A 22,973-nucleotide genomic window follows, 5' to 3' on the forward strand; every position below is an offset into this window, starting at 1 on the left:
GCGCCTTTCTCTGAAGTTGGGATGGTCTACGAGAAAAAAAGAAGTAAACTACTTCCTAAAAATGCAGACAAGTTAGTCTTTCAGCACCATAACCTTCTCCTTCCAAATTTTGATTATGAAAATAATTCAAACGCATAGAAAAGAAAAACTTGTTTAATACAAAAAATGATTAAATTATGTACCTGTTTTATGTACCAATGACTACTTAATAAATGATCATAAAAGAAATGAGAACCTTACCCTTCTAAATTTTGATTACCACAATAATTCAAATACATAGAATCCTCCATTTTTCCAATTCAGAAGATGATTATGTTGTACCTGTGTTATGCAACAATGACTACTTAAATGATTATAACAGAAATGAAAATATGAATATATACGTAATCAATCGATTTTAATTTTTCATTTTACCAATTATTTCTCTATGACGAAATATATTATTTAAGTATTCGGTATTCGGCCGAATATAATAAAAGCAGCCGAATAGGCCGAATACCGAATAGTAACCGAATATTCGTTGCAAGTCTATCATAAATGGTTCCAGAAATACCAACATCTTCTAGTTTGTTACTGAATTTCGTTCAAAAATATTTCGAAATATTTCATGAAAATGAGTCCCATACTATATCTACAATTAAAAATTTCCACTCGTCAAAATTTCTTTTTTCGATACTAACAATTTGTATGATATCAAGAAATCTTGTATTACTTCAATTTACTTGGAGCGATCGATTTATTTAAAGTAGTATCTAAATGTTTTATAAACATATATGTAGAAGTTGACTTTCTACGCGCTTTAGTATTAGGTACTCTATCCGGTTGCTTTGAATATAAAAAATAACGCTCATTGAAATATTTATACAAATTATAATTGAAACAGAGCAGTCTAGTAATTAAAAATATTATTCAATTAATTAATTCACAGATTGACTGGAAAATAACATACAATAAATGATCTAGCTGTTGGTGAGATTTCGTAGATCAACATCTGTAGATAGATAGTCTTCTCCAATCACTTTAAATTCATAAGCGTAAGTTTAATTAGGCTCGAAGTATGAAACATTTACCAAGAAAATATAAAGGTATTTTCTCTCCGAGAACACGACGTGTTTACCAGAGGAGCTCATAAATTTTGAGCTACTTTGAATAATATAGGGAATGGCAATACAGCATCGAGTAAATTTTGATTTATCACCTGCATGTAATTTAGTTCCGTTAAAGAGCTTATCGGCAATGAAAAAAGATAGAATGAGGTAACATAGGAGATATAATTTTCTTGGATATGAAGAGAGAATGTTTTGATTCAATCCAATTTCGGAAAAACCAAATTTTGAAAATCAAGAAAAACATAAGCTAAATAATACACATATGCGCCATCTGAAGGAAAGGAAGGAAACGTGAAGGATTATTTTATAATTAGCTAACTCCTCTTTCAAATAACAAACTAAAATAGGTACCTCAAAATGGAGGAAGGACGAAAGGAGTAGAAATAAGAGATTATGAATTAATCTAGAATAAGGCAGCACTACATGGAAGAGGTTCTGAAAGCCTAGAAAAAGGCAAAGAAACGAAGGGAAGTGGGAGACGTATAACTGCAGATATTGAAAAATTATAACATTGCTTCTGCAGTCTCTGAACTTGATCTCTATTATGGTATAATCCCGGTGGAAAAGCACGAAAATGCTGTCATATGCCAGAAATGGTAGAGAAAATTGCATGAAAATTGACACAATATAGTCAAGAGAACATTGGCTAGTTTAAATTCAAGAGCTGTTCTTAAAAACAAAGGACAATACTAAAATATGTCTAAAATTTAAAAAGCCAAAAATTATAAATGTATAATTAAAATGCTTATAAATCGTGCACTTTTATTTGGATTTTTATAATATGCCTTTTCATATATAATCCCAGACGAAAGAGTAAAATTCTTCTATAATCGGAAATAATATGGCATTCTATATATAATAATATCACTGGACAAACAAGCAATAAAATAGTTTCCAAGGAAATCACCCTGAAATGAGTTTTATAAATTGCCAATGAAACTTATATTTTCTCTTTTATATGCATTTTTACTAGTTTTGATACTTTATTGCGTTGCTCTAGCTCTAAGATTACTTCGTAACTTTTCCTTATAGGAGAGGAGGAATTGAGTGGATGGTTCATAGAAAAAGTCTTTTACATTTCTATTGCTTAGTTTCTTCAACATTTAGTAAATAAATTTTGCAACCGTGTTTCATAACTTTTAGAAACAAGCTGTTATGTCCAATTTAGAACAAATATAGGTAGCTGGTATTCTATAAAAGTAGGATACACCTTCCACGTTATTTCAGATATTTCCAATTCATACGGAAATACCATGAACTCTACAGTGTACGAGGTGCGATCAAAAAGTACGGTGAATTATATTATTAATAACAAAGTGAAAGGGTACCATAAGATTTTAATTAATTTTCTTTAAATTGCTGCCATTGGTAGACATGCAATGTCCAAATAATAGAAGCCTTCTTCGAAATAAAAATTAGCAGCATAAGTTAATTGGATGACTTACTTGGAACTGATTAAGAGAAGTCTGAATATAAAACACTTAGATTAGAGTATTGATACGTGGGCAGAGCTAATCTCCATAAGCCAAACGTCCCTTCTCTATATCTAACCTCACGTGTTCTAAATATTGTTCTAATTTAAGAAAGCTATAAATTTATGGAGTAAGATAATTATATAAATTACAATTAATTAAAAAGGAAAATACAGAAAATTTATAGAGACAGTCATCCTAGATGAGAAACATAGAAAAAATATGTGGTCTAGTACACGAAGTTAACCACTTCTGAATAGTATCTTTTCAATAAAACATATGTAATAGGATAGTTTATGTAATGAAAATATGAATGTAGTTTATTAATCACATATTATATAATCTACATTGTATAACATACTATCATTCCGGGCAACCAGTGTATAGTGTCGATAAATATCCGTATTAGATACAAACGTATTGTTGTTTAATTATTAAATTCAAAATAATGTTATTGTTAGTTCCGTCATCTAGGATTGATAAAATTTTGTTTTTTAGATTACTTTCAAAACAAGTCAATACTCTGTGAAGAGGAAGCCCGGACAAGACGAATATGTTAAGAGAAATGATAAAAAAAAACAAAAATTTGTTATCAACAATAGTCTTCCCATCCCCCCGGATAAAACGGATACACCTCCAGGGCTAAAAGGCATAAGTTTTGAAGGATCCTGCTAACTCTGCTATTTTGGTCTTTTTATCATTATTTTTTTGGTTGCTTTTCTTTAACAGGAGTAGTCAACACTTCTGATCGTTGCCTTTTGTGTTTTCGATTTCGGAACAGCCATGGTTAGTAATTGGTGTGGGTCTGATTTGTAAGGGTGTAAGGTTTTGATTCTCTAATTGAAATGGAATGTTTTAAAATGGTGAGCTAGCTGATTTTCTATTCTGATTACATTGATCTTTCAGATTCTATTTCCATATTAATTTAGAAATATTAAGGAAACGGTATCCCAGTATCGAATTTTACCAATAATATTCTGGTGTAAAATTGAATGATTTTCAAATTATTCAATATTCAACATCATTATCCCTGATGATGAATACATAGGTATTCGAAAGCTATATTGAAAATATTAGACTTTGCCATAATCTCACTACCAAAAGGCACATAAATTTGAAAATATTATATTAGTAGCTTCAATAAATAAATGATGTAAAATACTATTTAATTCACACAGCTTTATCTAATACATTTTGATCAAACAATGACAGTTTAAAATCTGATTATGGATTTAGGACCTTAAATAGATAAGTAATACCCGCTAAGGCAACATATTAAAATATCATGAAGTTCACCCACGCGAATTGATTAAACAAGTTTTTGGACTAACGGGTCTCCCTTGCTAGGAACCAGAACGTCAATTGTATTATTTGTTTTAGGAAATGTTGATGATTGAATCATAAAATAAAAATGAAAGAATTGGTACATTGGAAACGATTGTTAAATATTTATATGTGTATAGTTTCGATGAAAAACTATACAGTGAACACTTTCACTGCCATAAATATAGTAAGGCGAGAACCACGGTCTAAAGCACACTACAAGCCAACCGGCGCGGCGTGGTCTGGCCAGATGCAATAACATGTACCATTGCTTCAACCGAACCGCTCATTTTTTTAATAATTGGTTTTTTTCTATTATAATTATAACCACAATTCACATAAAAAAATAAGAAGAGAATTTGCTGATAAACTAAATTATAATACATTTTATTGGAGCTAGTTTCAGTTAATGAATTTTCTTTTTACAAAAACATGTTTTACTGTGACGAACATAAAGTTGTAGAATTTCATAAAGGGGAACGCAAGAATAGGAACAAATACGTCCAATAATGATATTCATAAACTATTTTAAAAGAATCCTTAATTGCTGCTAATATTTGAATTATCTTTGTTTTTGTGCTGTAAAATGAATTGAAGTTAATTAGGTGAATAAAATAGAAACATGAATGAAGGGACCAACAACAAAATAAGATCTGGACAAAAGGGGCAAAAACGGTTGAGATAGAAACGTTACATTTCAAAACCAACAGTTGCAAACGGTAGACCGAAGTTTTACCTGAAGGCTACCAGAAGTAAAATGAGGAGTAGTACCCTCGCCATTTAATACTAGTAAACGATACATTTTACTACCCTAAACGCCGATTGGCGTGCTCTGGTCGAACACGAAAGTTTTTTTCCCTGCCGATCAGCGTGTTCTAGTGTTAAGATGACTCATATCAAGAACGTAATATAGTGAGTTTTGAGATGTTACGACAATACTGTAGAGGTCATTTGAGTAGGATTAGATTTCAATTTTAAATCAAATATAATTTGAATTTGCAAAAGTTAATGCGTGTATAAGATTAATAGACAATTATTTTAATTTGTAATGTGCTACTACAAAATGGATGATTGTTGCTGATAACTAAATGTCCATTATGGCATTATATACTCGCAAAATAAAGGAGAGCTGGAGAGGAGTTTGTCAATACATCATTATCTCCAAAAGAAACCCGTTTCGTGATGGACAAAAAATGTTCTGATATGTACTCACATTATTAGTCTCAATAATCATGCAAGCTATAAAAACAAAAGATTTACATTTACAAAACTGTATTCGAGTCACTCGTGTGAAGTTATCCACAGATTTCTACCACGATTATTCATTTACAAAATAAACTCAACTTTTGCGAAAAAATATCAATAGAGGAGACATATAATGGCATTTTAATAGGATACATAATTTTACAATCAAAAATTGAAGATTAAGTAGATAAAACATTTTTAAACACGCGTTTTCACATATTTCACAATTCTGAACCAAAGCCACAAATTTTTTTCAAATTTCATTCAACTATTGCAAATGGCATTTAATAAGGAACTTATTAACAAAAAATTATGATATAAGTATTTTTTATAACGTCAAAAAAATTCATAGTGTACGTTTGAGCGCTGACGCCCTTCGTTCGTTTTGATATCGAAACCCCAAAATTTGTCCATGCTACATGGTGGATGCTTTTATTAGGAAGGAACAGAAAAATAGAATTCTGGAAATAAAAAAAAAATTCCCAATTCTAATTTCTTCTCATTGGATATTGCTTTATATAAATTACAGAACAGAACAGAATACAGAACGTAGTAAATTTTTTTGACCCTTTTGTAAATTGCAGCAAAAAGGTGAAATATTACTTTGAAAGAATAATGGTCATGTTGAACAAACGGCAGATATCTTAATTTATCTTAATACTTAAAATACATCAATCATTTAAGCACGGATGGTATATCGAAAAAAATGCGTATACACCTATCCCCCGATTTACACGGTACTTGTTTTACACGTTTTCGCTTTTACACGGTTTTACAAATAAGTTTTTTTTTGTTTTTATCGCTCTCTACTAAATGCTACTGTGATTGAACACGTACACATTTTCACGGGGAATCCCGAGCTTCTTCGCATAAAATTAAAGTTTTATCTACGGACAATTTTATTTGAGTGAAAGTTTCAGAGAGATTTAATTTTCGATATTCGTAAATTACAAGTGAGTGCATAATTTAGATTATTATAAATTAACGGCTGTGATTAAAGTAAAATTCAGAGGGAAAAATGCGGGAAGTTTTGGAGGGAAATGATGGCAATTTATCAAATACGTTTAATGAAAATAAAAAAATTAAAACATTTTAATTTGAATAAAAATTAATTATTAAACTTTTGTTAAACAGTTTACTTATGGTGAATTAAAGCAACTGGTTCTTTTATTAAAGGTATAATTTTGTTCTTATTTGGCGCTTAGTACTTGTAAATTAATGAAAAAAACAATTATTATAATATACATATAATTTGTCGATTTTATTTAGTTATCCAACAAACATTAGGTAGAACTCTAAAATTTTTACCAAGAAATACAACTTCATTATTACACCCATTGGATCAAGGCATAATTTCTACTTTTAAAGCTTTGTACATAAAACGAGCCTTTACATATACAAGGTGTCCAGAAAGGGTATCGGGTATCTGTAACTTCAAGTAAACAAAAAATATTTATAAGCAATAAAAACCTTTATTGTTTTTTAATACCATATGAATTGGAAAATTATTTGGAAAAGATGATGTTATCCAAATGATGACCGTCACGCACCTGTATTCTAGAACATCCTTATCCATTTCCTAATGCTATCGTCACTTGGCGCGTGGCGTGGCGTGTACGATATTTCGCACGATAACGTTGATCAGTCACTATTGAATCACCGTTACGATAATACGCTCGTACGCAAAATGCGCAATGCGTCCCAGAGTACTGTTCCATCGTGACTAAAACTCCACAACATGGCGGACGCCACGAATCCCTCCCCGCTCCCTTTCGTCGCTCCGTTTCGAATGTGACGCGAAAATAAATACCCGATACTCTTTTTAGACACCTGTTATTTTGGAACAAATGGAGAACAATTAATCTTTAACAGTTATTAGTGCTTGGAAAAATTTTACAATATTATACTGTGTGAAGGATATCGCCTTATCATACACTGCGATTAAGCAAACAACGCTCAATAGCTGTTGGAAAAAATTGTGGCCAAATGTAGTCAAAAATGAACATCATTTCAATGTTAAATGAAGAATATTCGCAGATAATACAGATGGCGTATTCATTGGGCGGAGAAGGTTTTGATGATTTTACTGATGATCGCAGAGTTAATGGCTGATAAAGAACTAAGTGAGGATGATTTAGTTAATTTAGTTTGCGAAAGTGAGTCTGACAAATCTGATGAAGAGGAATTAGTACCGGTAACATTCACTGCTAAAGTCATCCGCGAAGGACTCGCATTGGGAAGGAAGCTGGGTAATCATTTTATACAAAATGACACAAACGTTGAAAGGGCTTTACGATGCTTGACTCAATATGAAGAAGTTTACAAAGATCGAAGCAATTGTTAATAACCGATTTTATTACCATGTATGTAAATATTTCTACTTCAAACATGTAGCATGGACAAATTTTGGGGTTTCGATATCAAAACGAACGAAGGGCGTCAGCGCTCAAACGTACACTATGAATTCCTTTTGATGTTATAAAAAAATACTTATATCATAATTTTTTGTTGAATGAAATTTGAAAAAACTTTGGTTAGGTTAGGTTCAGAATTGTGAAATATGTGAAAACGCGTGTTTAAAAATGTTTTATCCACTTAATCTTTAATTTTTTGTAGTAAAATTATGTAGCCTATTATAGGTAATGTCGTCATATGTCTTCTCTATTGACATTTTTAAGCAAAAGTTTATTTTGTAAAAGAATATTCGTGATAGAAATCCATGGATAACTTCACATGGGTATTTAAGTCCTTTGTATGCAGTTTAAAAAACAAACAAAAAATAATGAATGAAAAAAAAACATGAACAGAGACACCTTTTTCGATTTTTTTCTAAATAACGTATAAGTACATATTACTAAAATACATAAGATATAAGGCAGTCTCAAGTTGATATTTGGAACAAATTGTGTAATAAATTCAATAGAAGTAGAATCTTTAATGAAATTTTTGAGCTCTAGTGTGTCCAGTTGATCGAACCACAGATTTTTTCTAGCTTTGAAATATTATAAGATATAAAAATATAAAATAGAATATACAGGTGGTTCCAGATTCCAAAAAAAGTGACTTTCAACTCTACACACGTAGTCCAGCAAGTTTCCAATTTTTTGAAAACGAACTAAAAATTAATCTTTCTGAAGTTCTGCGAAACACATCTTTCTCGAAGATAACACCTTTGGAATCCCAGTACAACGTGGTCATGACCTTATTGACCGAAGCACGGTCTTCGGATGTAACTGTTATTTTTATTGCAGAGAGCAATGGAAAAAGATGAATAACAACAAAAATTACCAAAAGGATGATACTAGAGTAGAATTCATGTATAATCTATATAATTTCTCATATAAATACTGATAATTCGTATTACTAGCTTCCTTAAGAACGTTTTAATTATTTTCGAAGTTATATAACCTATTACCTACAATTACATCCAATGTTATTCGTATCGGCAGGGACGGATTAAGCTAGGGGCCTGGGGGGGGGGGTATATAGCCACGGGCCCCAGGTCCAAGAGGGTTCCATCATTTGGAAATCATTCTGTATTTATTGATGTGTTGATACCAAAAATCTAATGTATTGATATTATTTTGTGAATTTTCCCGGGTTTTCGAATTCCTTAAGGGGGCCCCGTCATTACGTTAGCCCCGGGCCTTATAAATCTTAATCCGGTGCTGCGTATCAGAAATTTTGATTTCGTTGTTTTAATATTATCAACAAATATATAATAATGTTTATTTTTATTGTTATTCTCTTCAAAGTCTCACTCAAATAAATTAGTCATAATATATAAGAAGTTTGGTAACAGGTTGAGTGGTGATAATGGTTCCTCATATTTTCCATTTTAAAATAAATTTGTCTGTAATGTTGTTTAATTACGAGGGCAGATCTCTTTTCTCTACCCTTGACCCATTCATTAATCAAAACAATCATTTATGGTCACGTCAAATTGTAACTTGTATAGAGACTCACGCTAGAATCTTAACCTGTTGACACGTATCTACACTAGAAGCCCGATTGCGAGAGAGTCAGTCATATCTTAGTATTAAAATGAATCGTGTAGAGAAGCACGCGGGGATTAATCCTTCGATTAAATGAATTCACCACAATGCCAATTCACACAGATTCAATGGATACATTATGGAGATCTGTATGTAGTATCATAAAGGTGTCTTCCAAAATCGACATGTGACTATTTAGCAAATAGTTCAAGATAGTTGATACATAATATACTTACAGCCGAAGTGAACGTCAAAAAATTTCCACCCTCATTTTTTAACGCAGTGTAAACAACTTTTCTTGCAACATCAGTAATAATGGATTATTTTTGGATTTCTGTGATATACAATATACAATTAGTTGGCTCCCAGCGATTACCGGCTATTACAAAACTCATTTCTCCATTTATATTGTAGTTTCCGTTGCTCATGGAAAAAGCACTTTCTTAAAGCTTCGGTTTAGTTTAATAGAGACTTTTCATTTTCCAAAACTTGCTGCAGTCCACAATATATTGGGTTCCTTGTTTTAACCAGTCAGCAGAGACTATATATTTACAGAGGTTTCACAATCTTTGTATCCAGGCGTATTAGAAATGCTAGATTATGAATGGAAAACATAAATGTTGACCCTAATGGAAGGCTATAATGAAAATTTGTCGATTTCTTATTGTAAATTGACCCGCGGTGAAACAAATATCTTGGATCTCCATTCAAATTATTATATAAATATTTGTAGCGAATTAAACATGTTGCAGCAGTTATGTAGTAAATTGGATATACTGATACGTTTAGAAAGCATGAATACCTGCACATCTGGTCCGGCATTTAAAATTTGAAGAGTCTATAGAATTCATCCATTGAACAGCTTTAGGAATATGGTATTGAAAAGTTTATCAAATATGAAAAGCGGATGGAGATGTATATAGAAGTTGACTTAGGGAGATTTTGTAATTGCAAATTATAATTCTGTACTAATGTATTAATTGCTCCGGGAAGAAAATGGCCTTCCTCATCTCAGGAATTTTGTCACAAAAACTTTTTTACTCAATTTTAATAGCGGCTTTGCCGGATAACTTATTATAGTTATTTCTAATATCGACTATCGTAGAAAACCTTAATAGTTAATATTTAAATATTTTTACCTATATTCATGACATATATTGGAAAATAGTCAATAAAAAAGCATTCAACAAAGTTGACAGCTGTATGTATAAACCGATATTTTAGAAGATAATATAATCTTCCCTGTAATAATCATCTGATAAGTAGATATATTTTTTTAAATAAAATTGTGAAATTTCAAACAGTGAGTAAATCTATAAGTATTATTTGAGACTATAGTCAATATTAGTTGACATAATATTGTTTGCAATAATCCCATATTTATAATTTACAAAAAGGTAAATATAATAGGTCCATTTTAGTAAACTATGAATCACAGTCATGCTTTTTGTATCAAAACATTACTGCAGTGACGTTTAAACATTATTTATACACGTCAATTTTTTGGCTCAGTGTCAAAAGCAGCTAGATATGCTGAGCTGTTTAACTGCCCTTCTAATATTATAAAAAAGAACAACCACAAAACTTAAAAGTATACCTGGAAATACATCTTTGTTTTCGGTATTATAGGAGTGAATCCAACCGTTCTTCTGCTGGATAATGCACTGGAACATCACTATTTTTTAACTATAATAAGTATGGACACAGAATAAATCTTTGCCTCACATTGGATCACTGGTCGACAAAGAAAATGTCTTCGATAAACGGAAGTAAAACGTAAATAAAGCACTGAAACCGGCGTCGCACGTGAGTTGATCTAAAAATATAAACCAAAATAGAAGGTAGAGCTACTAGCTACACACTTATTTGAAGAATAGTAAGAGTGGGATCTAAAAATCACTACGGCCAAGGTCTAAATTCTCGGATCGTTCTGAAATGCATTATGTGTTCTGTGTGAATGCCTGTGTTTCTACCATGACAGGACGGCACAGAGAAGCGAAGGGGATCGGCGGAACAGCGGCAAGTAGGGACGATTGTAAATTGTGAAGCGGGCGATTGAAATGTTGCCGGTTTTACGAATGTGAAAGTATATGTTTCAAATATACTTGAAAACATAAAATACTTTCATTGAAATGAAATATTTTTCTATTCTAAGAACTTTCACATGTTAAGGCATTCTATGAACAAAATAGTAATAATGTTGGTTTTTAAATTTAACTTTAAAAAACCGGTTTGAGATCAAAGAGTATTAAAAAGAATACCAAGTGTATTTCGTGTTTGCTGGAGAAACCGGTTTCATATTATTATATAATTAGTATCAATGATCCATTTCAAATAGTTTCTTTAAGCTTGTCCGGTTTATCTATTGCTTGGACCAAATTAAGTAATTGATATTTAACAGTTTTTCTATTGTTAGATTGATCGGAAATGCGGTACTCACCTTTGCTTTCGATGATGAAAATGCAGTTTCATTGATATACGAGGCATATTTTTTAAGTAAGTACCGTTTTGCTATTCCGCCGCCGCAATCGTGAGTCCCGCCGATTGTGAAGTACGGGCTGTTATACGATTTCTTGGTGCTAAAGGCGTAAAACCGATCGATATTTATCGTGAGATCTGTGAAGTTTACGGACAAAACATTATGAGTGATGGAATGGTATGCATGGCATTGCCCGTCCACATGTGGCTAATTGGACCAAAGATCTTATCAAATCTTTTCAATGGGAAACTCTAGATCACCCTCCCTACAGCTCTGATCTGGCGCCCAGCGACTACCATTTGTTCCTGCACTTGAAGAAACACCTGGGCGGTCATAACGAAGTCAAAACAGTTGTGATACAGTGGTTAACAAGTCAGGGGGCAGAATTTAATAAGTGCCTCGATATTCACAGAAATTATGTAGAAAAGTAGATTAAGGTAGAGGTTTTCATGTAAGAATAAAATTATTGCGATATCTTTGCACTTATTTTTTTAATTCCAAAACGGTACTTACTTAAAAAATATGCCTCGTAGAATATAATTTCTAATATATAATGGCAAGCGTCACGAAATGGATAATTACATATTTCTTCCACAACCTACCAATTTAGGTGTTGACTACTAGAATGCACTATGAAACATTTAAATCTTATTTGATCACAACTGAAAGTGGTGAATTGTATATATTTTTACAACGGCCTCAATATGTGTATCAAACGAAACAAATATGGATTCAAACTAAAACCTATGAATCTGATCAAAATACTACTACCTAGAATACGGTGAAAGAATTATTTTCCGGAAACTGTAGGCAGCAGAGGGGTAGTCTCAAAACATACTTGGCACCGTAGGTAAAAGTATTAATAGGTTTTTGTATTAAAGTATTGGACTGTAGGAAATGGTCAGATAAAACCCGAATGCAAACATGGAGACATAGAATAAGATAAATAATAAAAAATAGCATTCATGACTTTATTTTATTTCAAACATACGTTTTTTATGAAGATGAAAATTGTTGAGAAATAAAATGCTAAAAGTATTGAAAAGAATGACTTTAGCATTTAGATACCATCTGAAAATAACAAAGATATAATGCATTAGAGCACCGACTTGGTCATAAAAAAATACATTTCATTAATGTCGTTCATTCCATTTTTTGATATTACCGTCAACAGATAAACGACTGGAAAGACTATTCACCCCGCTATTCCTATCTGTGGGATAATAACAGGTATTAGAGGTTTTAATTTAGTATTCCCTAAAATTACAAATACAATAGTTTACTACAACAGCAGTAGATATTCATTTCAGATAAAATAATTATATTAGAGAATATTCTCACAATTTGACAACAGCACAAACCCGCTTGGTAGCAGTCTGGCGAGAGAAAGAAAATTCTACACCGGAAGGTGCATTCAACGTTGCCAATGTTAAAACATTTAATTTGATTTATGACAGGTTAGTCTTCCTTATTACAAGTAATAATTTGAAAATTTATCTGGGTGAAAAAAATTACAGACAAAGGCAGTTCAAATGAAACACCTTAATAATTATAATTCAAGTGGGTAGTAGAGAAATAAATTAAGACATAAAAAAGCAAGAAAAAGAAATTGCCTTATTGTTATGGTGCTTTTATAATTCGCATTGCTATTTTTATATAGAATTTTCAATGTAAGGCATGTAAACTGTAAAATGTAATGTAAAATGTAATTATTTTGATGATGATGTAGATCAGGGGTCTCCAAACTACGGCCCGAGAGCAACATCCGGTCCGCGGACAGATTTTGACCGGCCCGCGGAGATCTAGCATACTTGAAAACTCCTTTTAGAGAACATATTTTTTATAGCAAATTAAATTTAGTTTAATAAGTATTCTAATATGACATCTACATTGATATGGTCATGGGCTACCTACTCATAACATTGTTGTAGGCTTATTGTTATAGTTTTTGTGATAAGTTGGATAAAGAAACACAGAATTGTAATGAGTAAAGACGGGTATAATATGCAGAAAATTTAACTTCAGTATATAATAACTAACAAATTATTGAAATGAATCCAACTAACATTTCATACATTTTAAATAAAAACATAACTTATTATAAGCATAATGATATATGAAATACTAATGAGATTTATGTAATTGAGATTTTCCACTGACAATAGTTTGTAGTTGTGGACTAATTTTACTTTAAACTTTAAACATTTTTTGTATAATTCATTTTGGAGAAGGTCTTCTCACACAAATAAATAGTACCAAAAACAGAAAACAGCCCACGAGTAAATTTATGCAAATTATCAAATTGTGTCAGTGGAAGACTCTTATAAAATTTCAACAAAAATGAGTTTTGATATTTGTTCTTAATTATATCACTGCACTGTAGACCAATCATTTCCATTTGATGTTCCGGGGCTAGGGTTTCAATGTCAGTATCAAAAGGATTCTGAAAAATCTTAATTTGATTCGCAATGGCATCAAAGTGCGAGAAACGAGTATCAAAATTAATTTTCGAAGCACTCAAAATTTAAAGAGACAGGATAGAGAGGAAGAATAAATTATCTCTGAGAAATATCGATGGGCCTTCGTTGGAGAAAAACAAAAACCAACATGATATTCGTTATTTAAAAAGGTCTTATTTACTCCCATCAAAGATTTAAAATTTAAAAAAATAATTGGTAGAATGACTATCTCCAAAGTCTGTGATAGTAATGGATAATGCTTTATAATGTTTCAAAAGATAAGGCACCAAATTCGAATAACAAGAAACAAGTGATGATAGATAAGTTGAGGTCTAGAAATATTCACTTAAACCCTAAGATGTTGAATCCCGATTTATACAGTGCATTATCCAAAGTCCGGAACAGTTTAGATGAAATTGATTAATAGTTTTTTAAAAGAAGAAAAAAAGCCGTTTTGTATTATAAAATAATTCCAGCCTTCATACGTAGAAATGGTTTTTTCCCGTTTTGCTCCAGATGTAGACGTGCCCCGATGTGTCGGTAATGCTATTTTCTTGAAGGGCAAACCAGGCGGCAATTATCTATGGAATTAGTTCCAGTTATTGTAAAAAGGGAAGGTCCCCCCTTATTTAAAAGTAATTAACGACAAATTCTGGGAATTTAATGGCACAAAACGGAATAACGGCAGTTTTTGAAAATGTTAGAATTTATATTTTAAAACAGTTGACCCGCTAACCCGACAGACCTAAAAAACTTGGCAAATGGACACACTATATGAAAATTTTACAATTCACAAATAGGGAATTTTATATTCGTCAATTTGGGGCAATCGAACGCCTCGGTGACACAAACCTGAGCAGAAGGACAAAAATTTTTGAGATGTAGTGACGTTTGTGCCTGTTTTAAAGAATTACACACTACTTCCTAGTGGAACATGGTACTTGCCATTTAGCAAAATACTTCTCTTCGACATGATAAAGATTAGCTATTTGAAAAACAATACATATGTTTATAAAATCATAATCAATCAATAAACCTACCATAACACATACGTCAAAAACATCACGCATTTCAAATTATTCACTATGATTTTGATGCATATAGTGATTGTAATTTTTATATTATGGGTTCTACGAAACTATTAACAGTATTAAAGGAAATCTTAGTTTCAACATTTTATTGTCAGACAAATAACTTCCAGGATGCTCATTGAGGTTAGAGTGATTTCATTCATATTATTTGAATGATTGTTTTAAATAATTGTTCTTTTTAATTTATAATATAATATTATATAATAATATGTAGGAAAAAAACAACCTATTCGACTTTAATCATTAGCAATATTACTATTCTTTCAATTAATAGGATACGATCTAATCAAACTTTCTTTATTACAATAGATTGTGGAATATACCTACTGGGGAAACCACGTTAAAAAATGCGCCAAGTACATTACCTCATAGGCGGTGCGGAAATGTGTGCATATTATGTAAAATATGAATTTTCTAATGATTAAAACCGCGATATCTCACGAATGGTGAGTCGCAAGAGAAAAAGTGACTGGATCATTTTTGTAGAGAATTTTATGATCTACAACTTTTATCTTACCTACTTTCACGATAATACTTACTGTTTTCGAGAAAAATGGAAAACCTCAATTGTGTACTTTTGACCTTGAATGAAATTTTTTGCAGAAGTAGGATCGCAGGGGACTTTTGACATTTCATTTATAATGATGTATTTAACGTGTCTGTCAATTTTCAGCTCTATGCGAATTTTGCCTAAGTCCAATGTCTATTTTGACTGGACTAATAGGAGAATACGAGCTTACGAGGAGCAAGCGTGGATTCAGTAAACCACTCTGTAAATGTTCCTGGTTTAAGTTCGCTGCTAAATTGTCACAATTATATGTTTTTGTTTGAATTTTTCATTCATCTTGATAAGGTTAAAATTAAAAAAAGTCGTGAGCAGCAGAGCTCCATCACGAAAGTCGAATTTTTCGTTGAATGAAGAATTTAACTAATACACAAACAAATCTTTCCATAAAATGAATTTCTTGGAAATGATATCAATTCTCAATCTTATTTCTTTATATGGAAAATTTGCTATTCCTCCATAACTTTTCATTTCACAAGTTAACTCTCTCTCTCGAATGAAAATTCATAATTTCAATAGACCCGGTGGTCTCGAACCCTCTTGTTCAATTCCAATTGACAACAAAGAAAAAATTGTCATAATGACAAGAAATTTCGAACATGGGAAGTAAAAAAATCACCCTAGCAACGATCATACTCGTATTATTCATTAAATAGGAGGCGGTCCAGTTCAACAATTACAACGATCAAAATGATTTCGGGCGTTTTGTGCTAGAAGAACTGAAGAAGAGGAGGAGAGCCAAGGTCAAAAACCACTTTTTTGCACTGCGACCCCTCGAAATATTCATTTGTTTTCAACCAAACTCTAATAATATATATTTCTTTGAAAAATTCAACTAAAAATTTACTGTAAGAGTGTCTACATATAACGACTTTTACACATAGTTCGTCAAGCGAGTCCACCTCCACCTTTATAAGAAACTTTTTAAAGCAGGAAATTTTGATTTTTAATGTTAATTGCCTGATCTTGGATCCCTATTTTTCACTTTTTGGAAGCGATCACCAATTTATCAATATATTATCAATATGGAATTTTTGTTGCGACAAGTGTTATATAGGATAAGTGATCGCTATGGAACTTTCAAAAATATATTGGTATATTTATTGGTGTAAAAAATATTAATGTCGAGATTTTAAGTAGATATAATAACCTTTCGTAAATAAAAACATCATAAACTATGTTATGCATTTACACATAATAGTAGTACTTTCAATTAACGTTAATATCAGAAGAAGATGCAATTCTTAAGTTTAAAAAATCAGAGCACTTTCTGATTATCCCCTCTGATATGACGAAACCTTTCACTTGATCACGGGAAACTAATCTTGCTCACGCCAATGATAATTATTTTTATTAATTCCAATACTATATAAGTGGGAGGATATTTAGTACAATATGTTGGTTGTTTCAATTCTTATTTTGTAGAACATCATCAACACATTATTTTTTATCTCGTACACAACATATTTAATATTATATTTCGAATATTCCATTGCTCCAATATCTGATTTGTCGGAAATATGTTAATATTGTCGGAAGGTGATGTAGGGAGTGGCGATTAACCGTGATAAATGCAGCCATATTCCGCTTCCTTTGTTAGGGTTTGTACCCGTCAAATCACAAATCACTCATTCACAAAGATTCATAGGGTCATATGTACGTAAAGTAAGAGATGAGAAATAATTAGATAAATTGCAAATTCATGTTTTACAATCTTCGAGAGTCTATTTGAAAAATTAATTTGTATTAATTCTATAACAATTAATGTATTCATTCAGAAACTAAATATTTATTTACAGTTTTACAATGAAATTAAATTGAAGAAATTATTAATTAACAAGCTTTGTCTAACAAATTCTAAAATGACAACAGAATTTCTTTATATTTCTACAGATTTGATTTTAAAAAAGCTCAATGGAAAAAACCGAATGGAATAACATCTTCCTCCTTTAGATATTATATATGCATATTATGTTTCTACATAGTTCCGGTCTTTATAAGAAGTATGATTTTACACTGACAATTTGCGTATTTATATTAATCAATACATCACCTACATTATATATATATCAAATATCAAAATAAAAATGAAATCAAAATAGATATTTGTTTTAACATAAAAAATTAATAAAACCAAAGCATTTATCATCAGACATCTCAAAATTTTTAAAGCAAATGAAACGGTTATTACAAAATCAGAAAATTATTATAATAAAACGATGAAATTGTTAGTTATATATCAAGTACATTGTAATGATTGTGACGCTGTCTACATAGGACAAATATCTCAGTATTTGAAAAATAGAATAAAAGGTCATCAATACGATGAAAAGCAAAATAAAACTGCATTAACGAACCACGATATATAAAAAAAAACACAAATGTAATTGTGAAGATTAGAAAATTCCTGAAATGGAATCAATTACACGTTAAAGAGAATTCTTAGAAATGGTTAACATTCATAAGAACGAGGAAGCTATCAATGATAAAAAAGACCTTAATAATTTAAGTAAAATTTATAACTCTATTTTGTAAATTTAATATAACTACGAATAATTTGACTGATATACCTGGTACATATTTTTTATTTTTTTTATTAGAATTAACGTGTCTCGACAACTAAGATCATTTACACATAGTACAACATCAACAACTGTTCTGACTACATACGTATAATTCATTATATAGATTAATATCATTTGAATAATGGATTAGGCATGGTTTAGATTTTTTTGGAGCGAATGTCCTAGCTGCTGGCTACGACGTTTATTGGAGTATTGCGAACAACTTATTAGAATGTAGTTAACTGTCGGTGGTATTTTGCAGTATTTTATCAGAGGATAAACTGGAATATCATGTTGTGCTGAAACATTTACACAGTATGATATGAGAAGTAGTTTCAGCCATAGGAGAGGTTCATTGGATTCATGATATATCCTTTCAGAAGGACTGGATTTGAAAGCTCCAAGGCAAATTCTTAGAACTGTATTGTGAACAGAATTAACGTATTTCTGAATCAGATTTATTTGGTGACATGTGAATAAAGCTACCATAATCTAATTTTGAATAAACAGGAGATTTGTACACATGTAGCAAGGTTTATTCATTAGCTCTTCATTGAAGGTGAGCCAATGTTTCCAAAATGTTTGTTCGTGCCACACAATTCTTTTTTATTTCTCTCTAGATGCTTTACTTATTTTAATGATTGTTGATTAAGCGGGTTAGAAGAGACAATCAGTTGAAAGAAATTCCTAAGTTGATTCACTGCTTCCTGAATTAAGTTACAAGTGGTTTGGTCATTTTTACCGCTGGAAAAGAGAACTAAATAGGGGGGTTACTTAAAGAGCATATCATTATTTATCGCTATTATGTGATCTATTGATTAATATGAATACGCAAATTGTCAGTGTGAAGTAATATTGTGATAACACTATTTAGAAACTATAGTGCTGTCGAACCAATTCATGTAATTTATATCTTTTCGTTTTATTCTCTTTGAATAAATTACGGGGGACGTAAACACCAGCTCTGCTTATTGTTTCAATGTGCTGTAAAGCGAAGAATGGACTAGAGTATTTGAGAATCCCTCGATTGTCTGATATAGTTTTGTTCGTACTTATTAGCATGACGTTCAATGTTGTTGATCTCTTAGAGAACCATGGCATTTACAAACGGCTAATTCACTTAAGAGAAACTCAAAAAACATTCAATGGCTGATATGCTCTTCTGGTATTTGGCTAGCCTCTACTACTACCAAAAATCGCAAAAAAGTTTAACATTTGATTATTTAGAATTGAACAAATTATAATAACCTTAAAATGTTTCTGAAGAATGCGTGCATCGAGCGCACGTATAAAGATAAATGTTGCGGTAGATTTGACCGAATGAAAAAATTAAAAATTAAAACTAATAATTAGGGTGAATGTCGAAGATGAAATTTAAATTCTTTCGACAATTGAAAGGTTGGATGTTGAGGTCAGTAAGCACGTGCTACTTGACAAATCATTGTTAACTAGTTCATATAAAACCGGATTTATATCCGAACTAGAATATTTTTTGCATAGGAAAAGAAATTGAAAAAAAAATAAATTAACCTGAACTTCCTGTTTTATAGTTAAAGTTAAAAATATTATTTCCTATTATATATTTCTCAACTTTCTTTTGTTTTCACCCATCACCTTAATGATTTATCTACGAAAATGTTTCATGTTTTCGAGAGCAAATTTTGATTTTTTTCCTTTTTTGATATTTAACCAGATCAGCTAAAATGATTGCAAATAATATATTGATTGACAAAAGAAGGTAAAAACCGATAAACGTTCTTAATTTGAAGCTTTTTTGGTACTTTGTACCTCTGACACAGATGCCGGAATAACACTGCTAGTTCCCTCACATCTTGGCAAAAATAAAACCCTTAAAGACAAATCATAAGCAACTTATGGCTTTAGATCACTGGATATAAAGTCTACGGCTCACTGCGAACCACAGCTAATTCGTGGTTACTTGGCGTTTTTGGTGGAGTATCTAAAAAGGCCGTTTATGTTTCAGCCTGGTCCATATTCTGTGAACAGATAATTTAGTGATTGGAACTCCATTTGAAAAATGTTTAAATTGCGATCTAAAACTATTCTGTTAGCAGATTATCGATATTTCCATTTATTTCGTTAACTGCAACATTTTCCTAATTTGAATATATTTATACATGAAATAATTGACCAGTAAAAACAGTTTTTTGAGGTTTACGCGGAAAACAAAAGAAATTAAAATAAATTAACATAATTTGAATATCGGTTCATAAAAATATAAAGTTATCCCATTTGTTTATGAAAAATCAGAAATAAAACAGCTTGTTAATTGTTTACCAGGGCTTGTTCGTTATCGAACGCTACCTGAAAGATAAATGTTGAGTAATAGAAACGGAAGGTGACTCATTTCCTTATTTTTTTAAAGTGTGTTATTTTTGTATAAAATCAAATTCGTGAACAAATTATACAAAAATATTTGACCTTTAGGTCAGAATGCATGTGGGTGATAAGTACAAAGTATATTCGTACATATTCTCATATTATATATGAATAAACTGTTCACATTGAAACAAGTTTTCAAAGCTAGACCGAACTTTCAATATTTTGTGCTCGAAAATTATTAGTCTAAATAGTATTAGATAGTATTAGATTTCTTCAAAAGTAGAGAGATACCAATGTTTCACGCATATGGTTTGAGGCCTATTCTACTCCGACCTTTTCAGGTCTATTGTGGTCCTCTAAATCTATGTTACATTTTCCAGTCTTATTATTCTTATTAAGAGTATAAGCTTAGAGACCAAATCATTCATGTTGTTCTTTCCTAGTGGTTCATTGGAAAATGCATGATGGCAATTTTTATGGCAAATAATTTTATACGAGATTGTGAAGCAGAATTTTCATTAAACAGAAAACTTCGAATACAACATATCATAAATTGTGAATGCGCAAATAATTTGACCAATAATTTATTCTATACATACCTCAGTGACTACCTGAGTGAATATTTTCATAGCCATAGGGCTACTTAAAATGGTTTCGAATTATATTCATAATTATTATATATAATAAGATTTTATTTTAACACAAATTCTCCGATATTTTATTATTATTTTATATTGGGGTTTACATCCTGGGCCATGAAAATTGTGCTATTATTCATTTTACGATAAACTACAGTACCGAGAACTTGGGTTAAACTTTCAATCAGTCTATGTATCAATCAACAGCCTCAAAGTTTCAACCATTTTACTGTCTTTACGTATCAGGTCTACCATGAATTATGATGGTTGTTTTAAACTCTTTCTCTTGTCTTTGACCTGGTGAAATTCTCAATGTTTACGTACACGTATACGTATTTGTTTGTGGCCGTTTCAACTGTATTAACAAACAATATTATTACAAATGTTAAACCAACTCGGATTCAGGAATCGTACCAATTTGTCGGCATAAAAGACGTTGTACTTTCAAAGACAAATTTTCGAATGTGTGGAAAGCTTGGCTATTGCTCTTGAATAAGAAGAGTTATATAACCTTTGTTGTTTCATTTTTTTATATCTCCAGCCTACCCTAATCAATACTTCAAGAAAATCAAGGTAATAGTGGACATGTACTAAATTATAAAATCATGAAATATAGTAAATTAAAAAAAAGGGAAGGAAAAAAACTAGGCGAAGAAAAATCAGAGGATGACGCCGGAGAGTATTTACTGATGCCTGTATAATTACACAAACCCGATAGCAGTAATAAAGATTCCGAAGGAGTGAGTATTAGATCTATTTGAAGAGATCCAGCAGATAGAAACCAATCAAAGGATTATACTTCTCTCGATGCAATTGCGAGCCATGATTAATCAAACGAAGAGTTGATTATAAAACCAAAGATCTTTGTATTAGTTATAGTACATTTCTATTAGTTTTGTTTATATTTTTGTGAAATTAATATGATTTTTAATTATTGGAAATAGAATATATGGATAAACTTTATATATATATATATATATATATATATATATATATATATATATATATATATATTTTATATATTTAATTTATTGTAGTTTTATTTAAAAGATAAGATTAAGTAATTATTAAGTGTCAACCTCAGAACTTGTTTAATCTATGCTTAATTTTCTGGTTATCGATATTTGGTATATAGCCTTTGTTTGCAACTAAGGGGAAATGGATAGGGAGACACTGACCATTGTAATAACTTGCATTTATAACTACTTAATTTTCTCAATTGTTAAAAGCATATATTGATTTATAAATATACATGTAACTCGGAAATAAAGAAACACACAAAGCAGGCAGGTGTTCTTGTCAATGACATGTATATTTCGGTAATAATAGGGACATAGAAACAAGGCAACAGTGTTAGTTACTTGACTTCCACCAACAGATATCGCGAAATTACTTATAATTCTAGGAGAGGCACGATTATTACGTGAGAAAAATTCACTTGGATGGCAAATAATATGTTTATTTATAAAACTTCACAGGTTACACTTTTGTTACAAACTGCATTGTTTGATATTTGTTTTTAAAAACACTGCTACTTAGATTAATGTGATTTTTATTATCTTAACATAATGTTATATTTTTAAATGATGATTAAAATATTTAGATTTCGTTTGCAATAGATTGTTATTTAAACTATTTAAGGTATAATATTGAAATTCTGCAAATGTGTTTGAAGAATGTTGTGTTATAA

The 22,973-nt window shown here is 31.0% G+C and overlaps 1 protein-coding gene across 3 annotated transcripts in view; it reads right to left on the bottom strand.

The window, feature by feature from the left end:
• LOC130451278 (SLIT-ROBO Rho GTPase-activating protein 1-like) overlaps nucleotides 1-22,973 on the bottom strand; it is an 86,837-nt gene that overhangs the window by 39,471 nt on the left and 24,393 nt on the right. Inside the window, exons 1-2 of one of the 3 annotated variants that reach the window (XM_056790189.1) lie at nucleotides 10,870-11,138; nucleotides 10,742-10,819 (exon numbers count right to left, since the gene is read on the bottom strand). The exons of 1 other annotated variant lie outside the window; for it this stretch is intronic. In XM_056790189.1, the coding sequence (XP_056646167.1) occupies nucleotides 10,742-10,817 (76 nt within the window). In that variant the 5' untranslated portion in view covers nucleotides 10,818-10,819; nucleotides 10,870-11,138. Of the gene's footprint in view, nucleotides 1-10,741; nucleotides 11,139-22,973 lie in introns of those variants that run through there. One more of the 3 variants, XM_056790187.1, reaches the window with a different exon arrangement.

The sequence above is a fragment of the Diorhabda sublineata genome, chromosome X (genome assembly GCF_026230105.1).
Source record: "Diorhabda sublineata isolate icDioSubl1.1 chromosome X, icDioSubl1.1, whole genome shotgun sequence".
Taxonomy (NCBI): Eukaryota; Metazoa; Arthropoda; class Insecta; order Coleoptera; family Chrysomelidae; genus Diorhabda; species Diorhabda sublineata.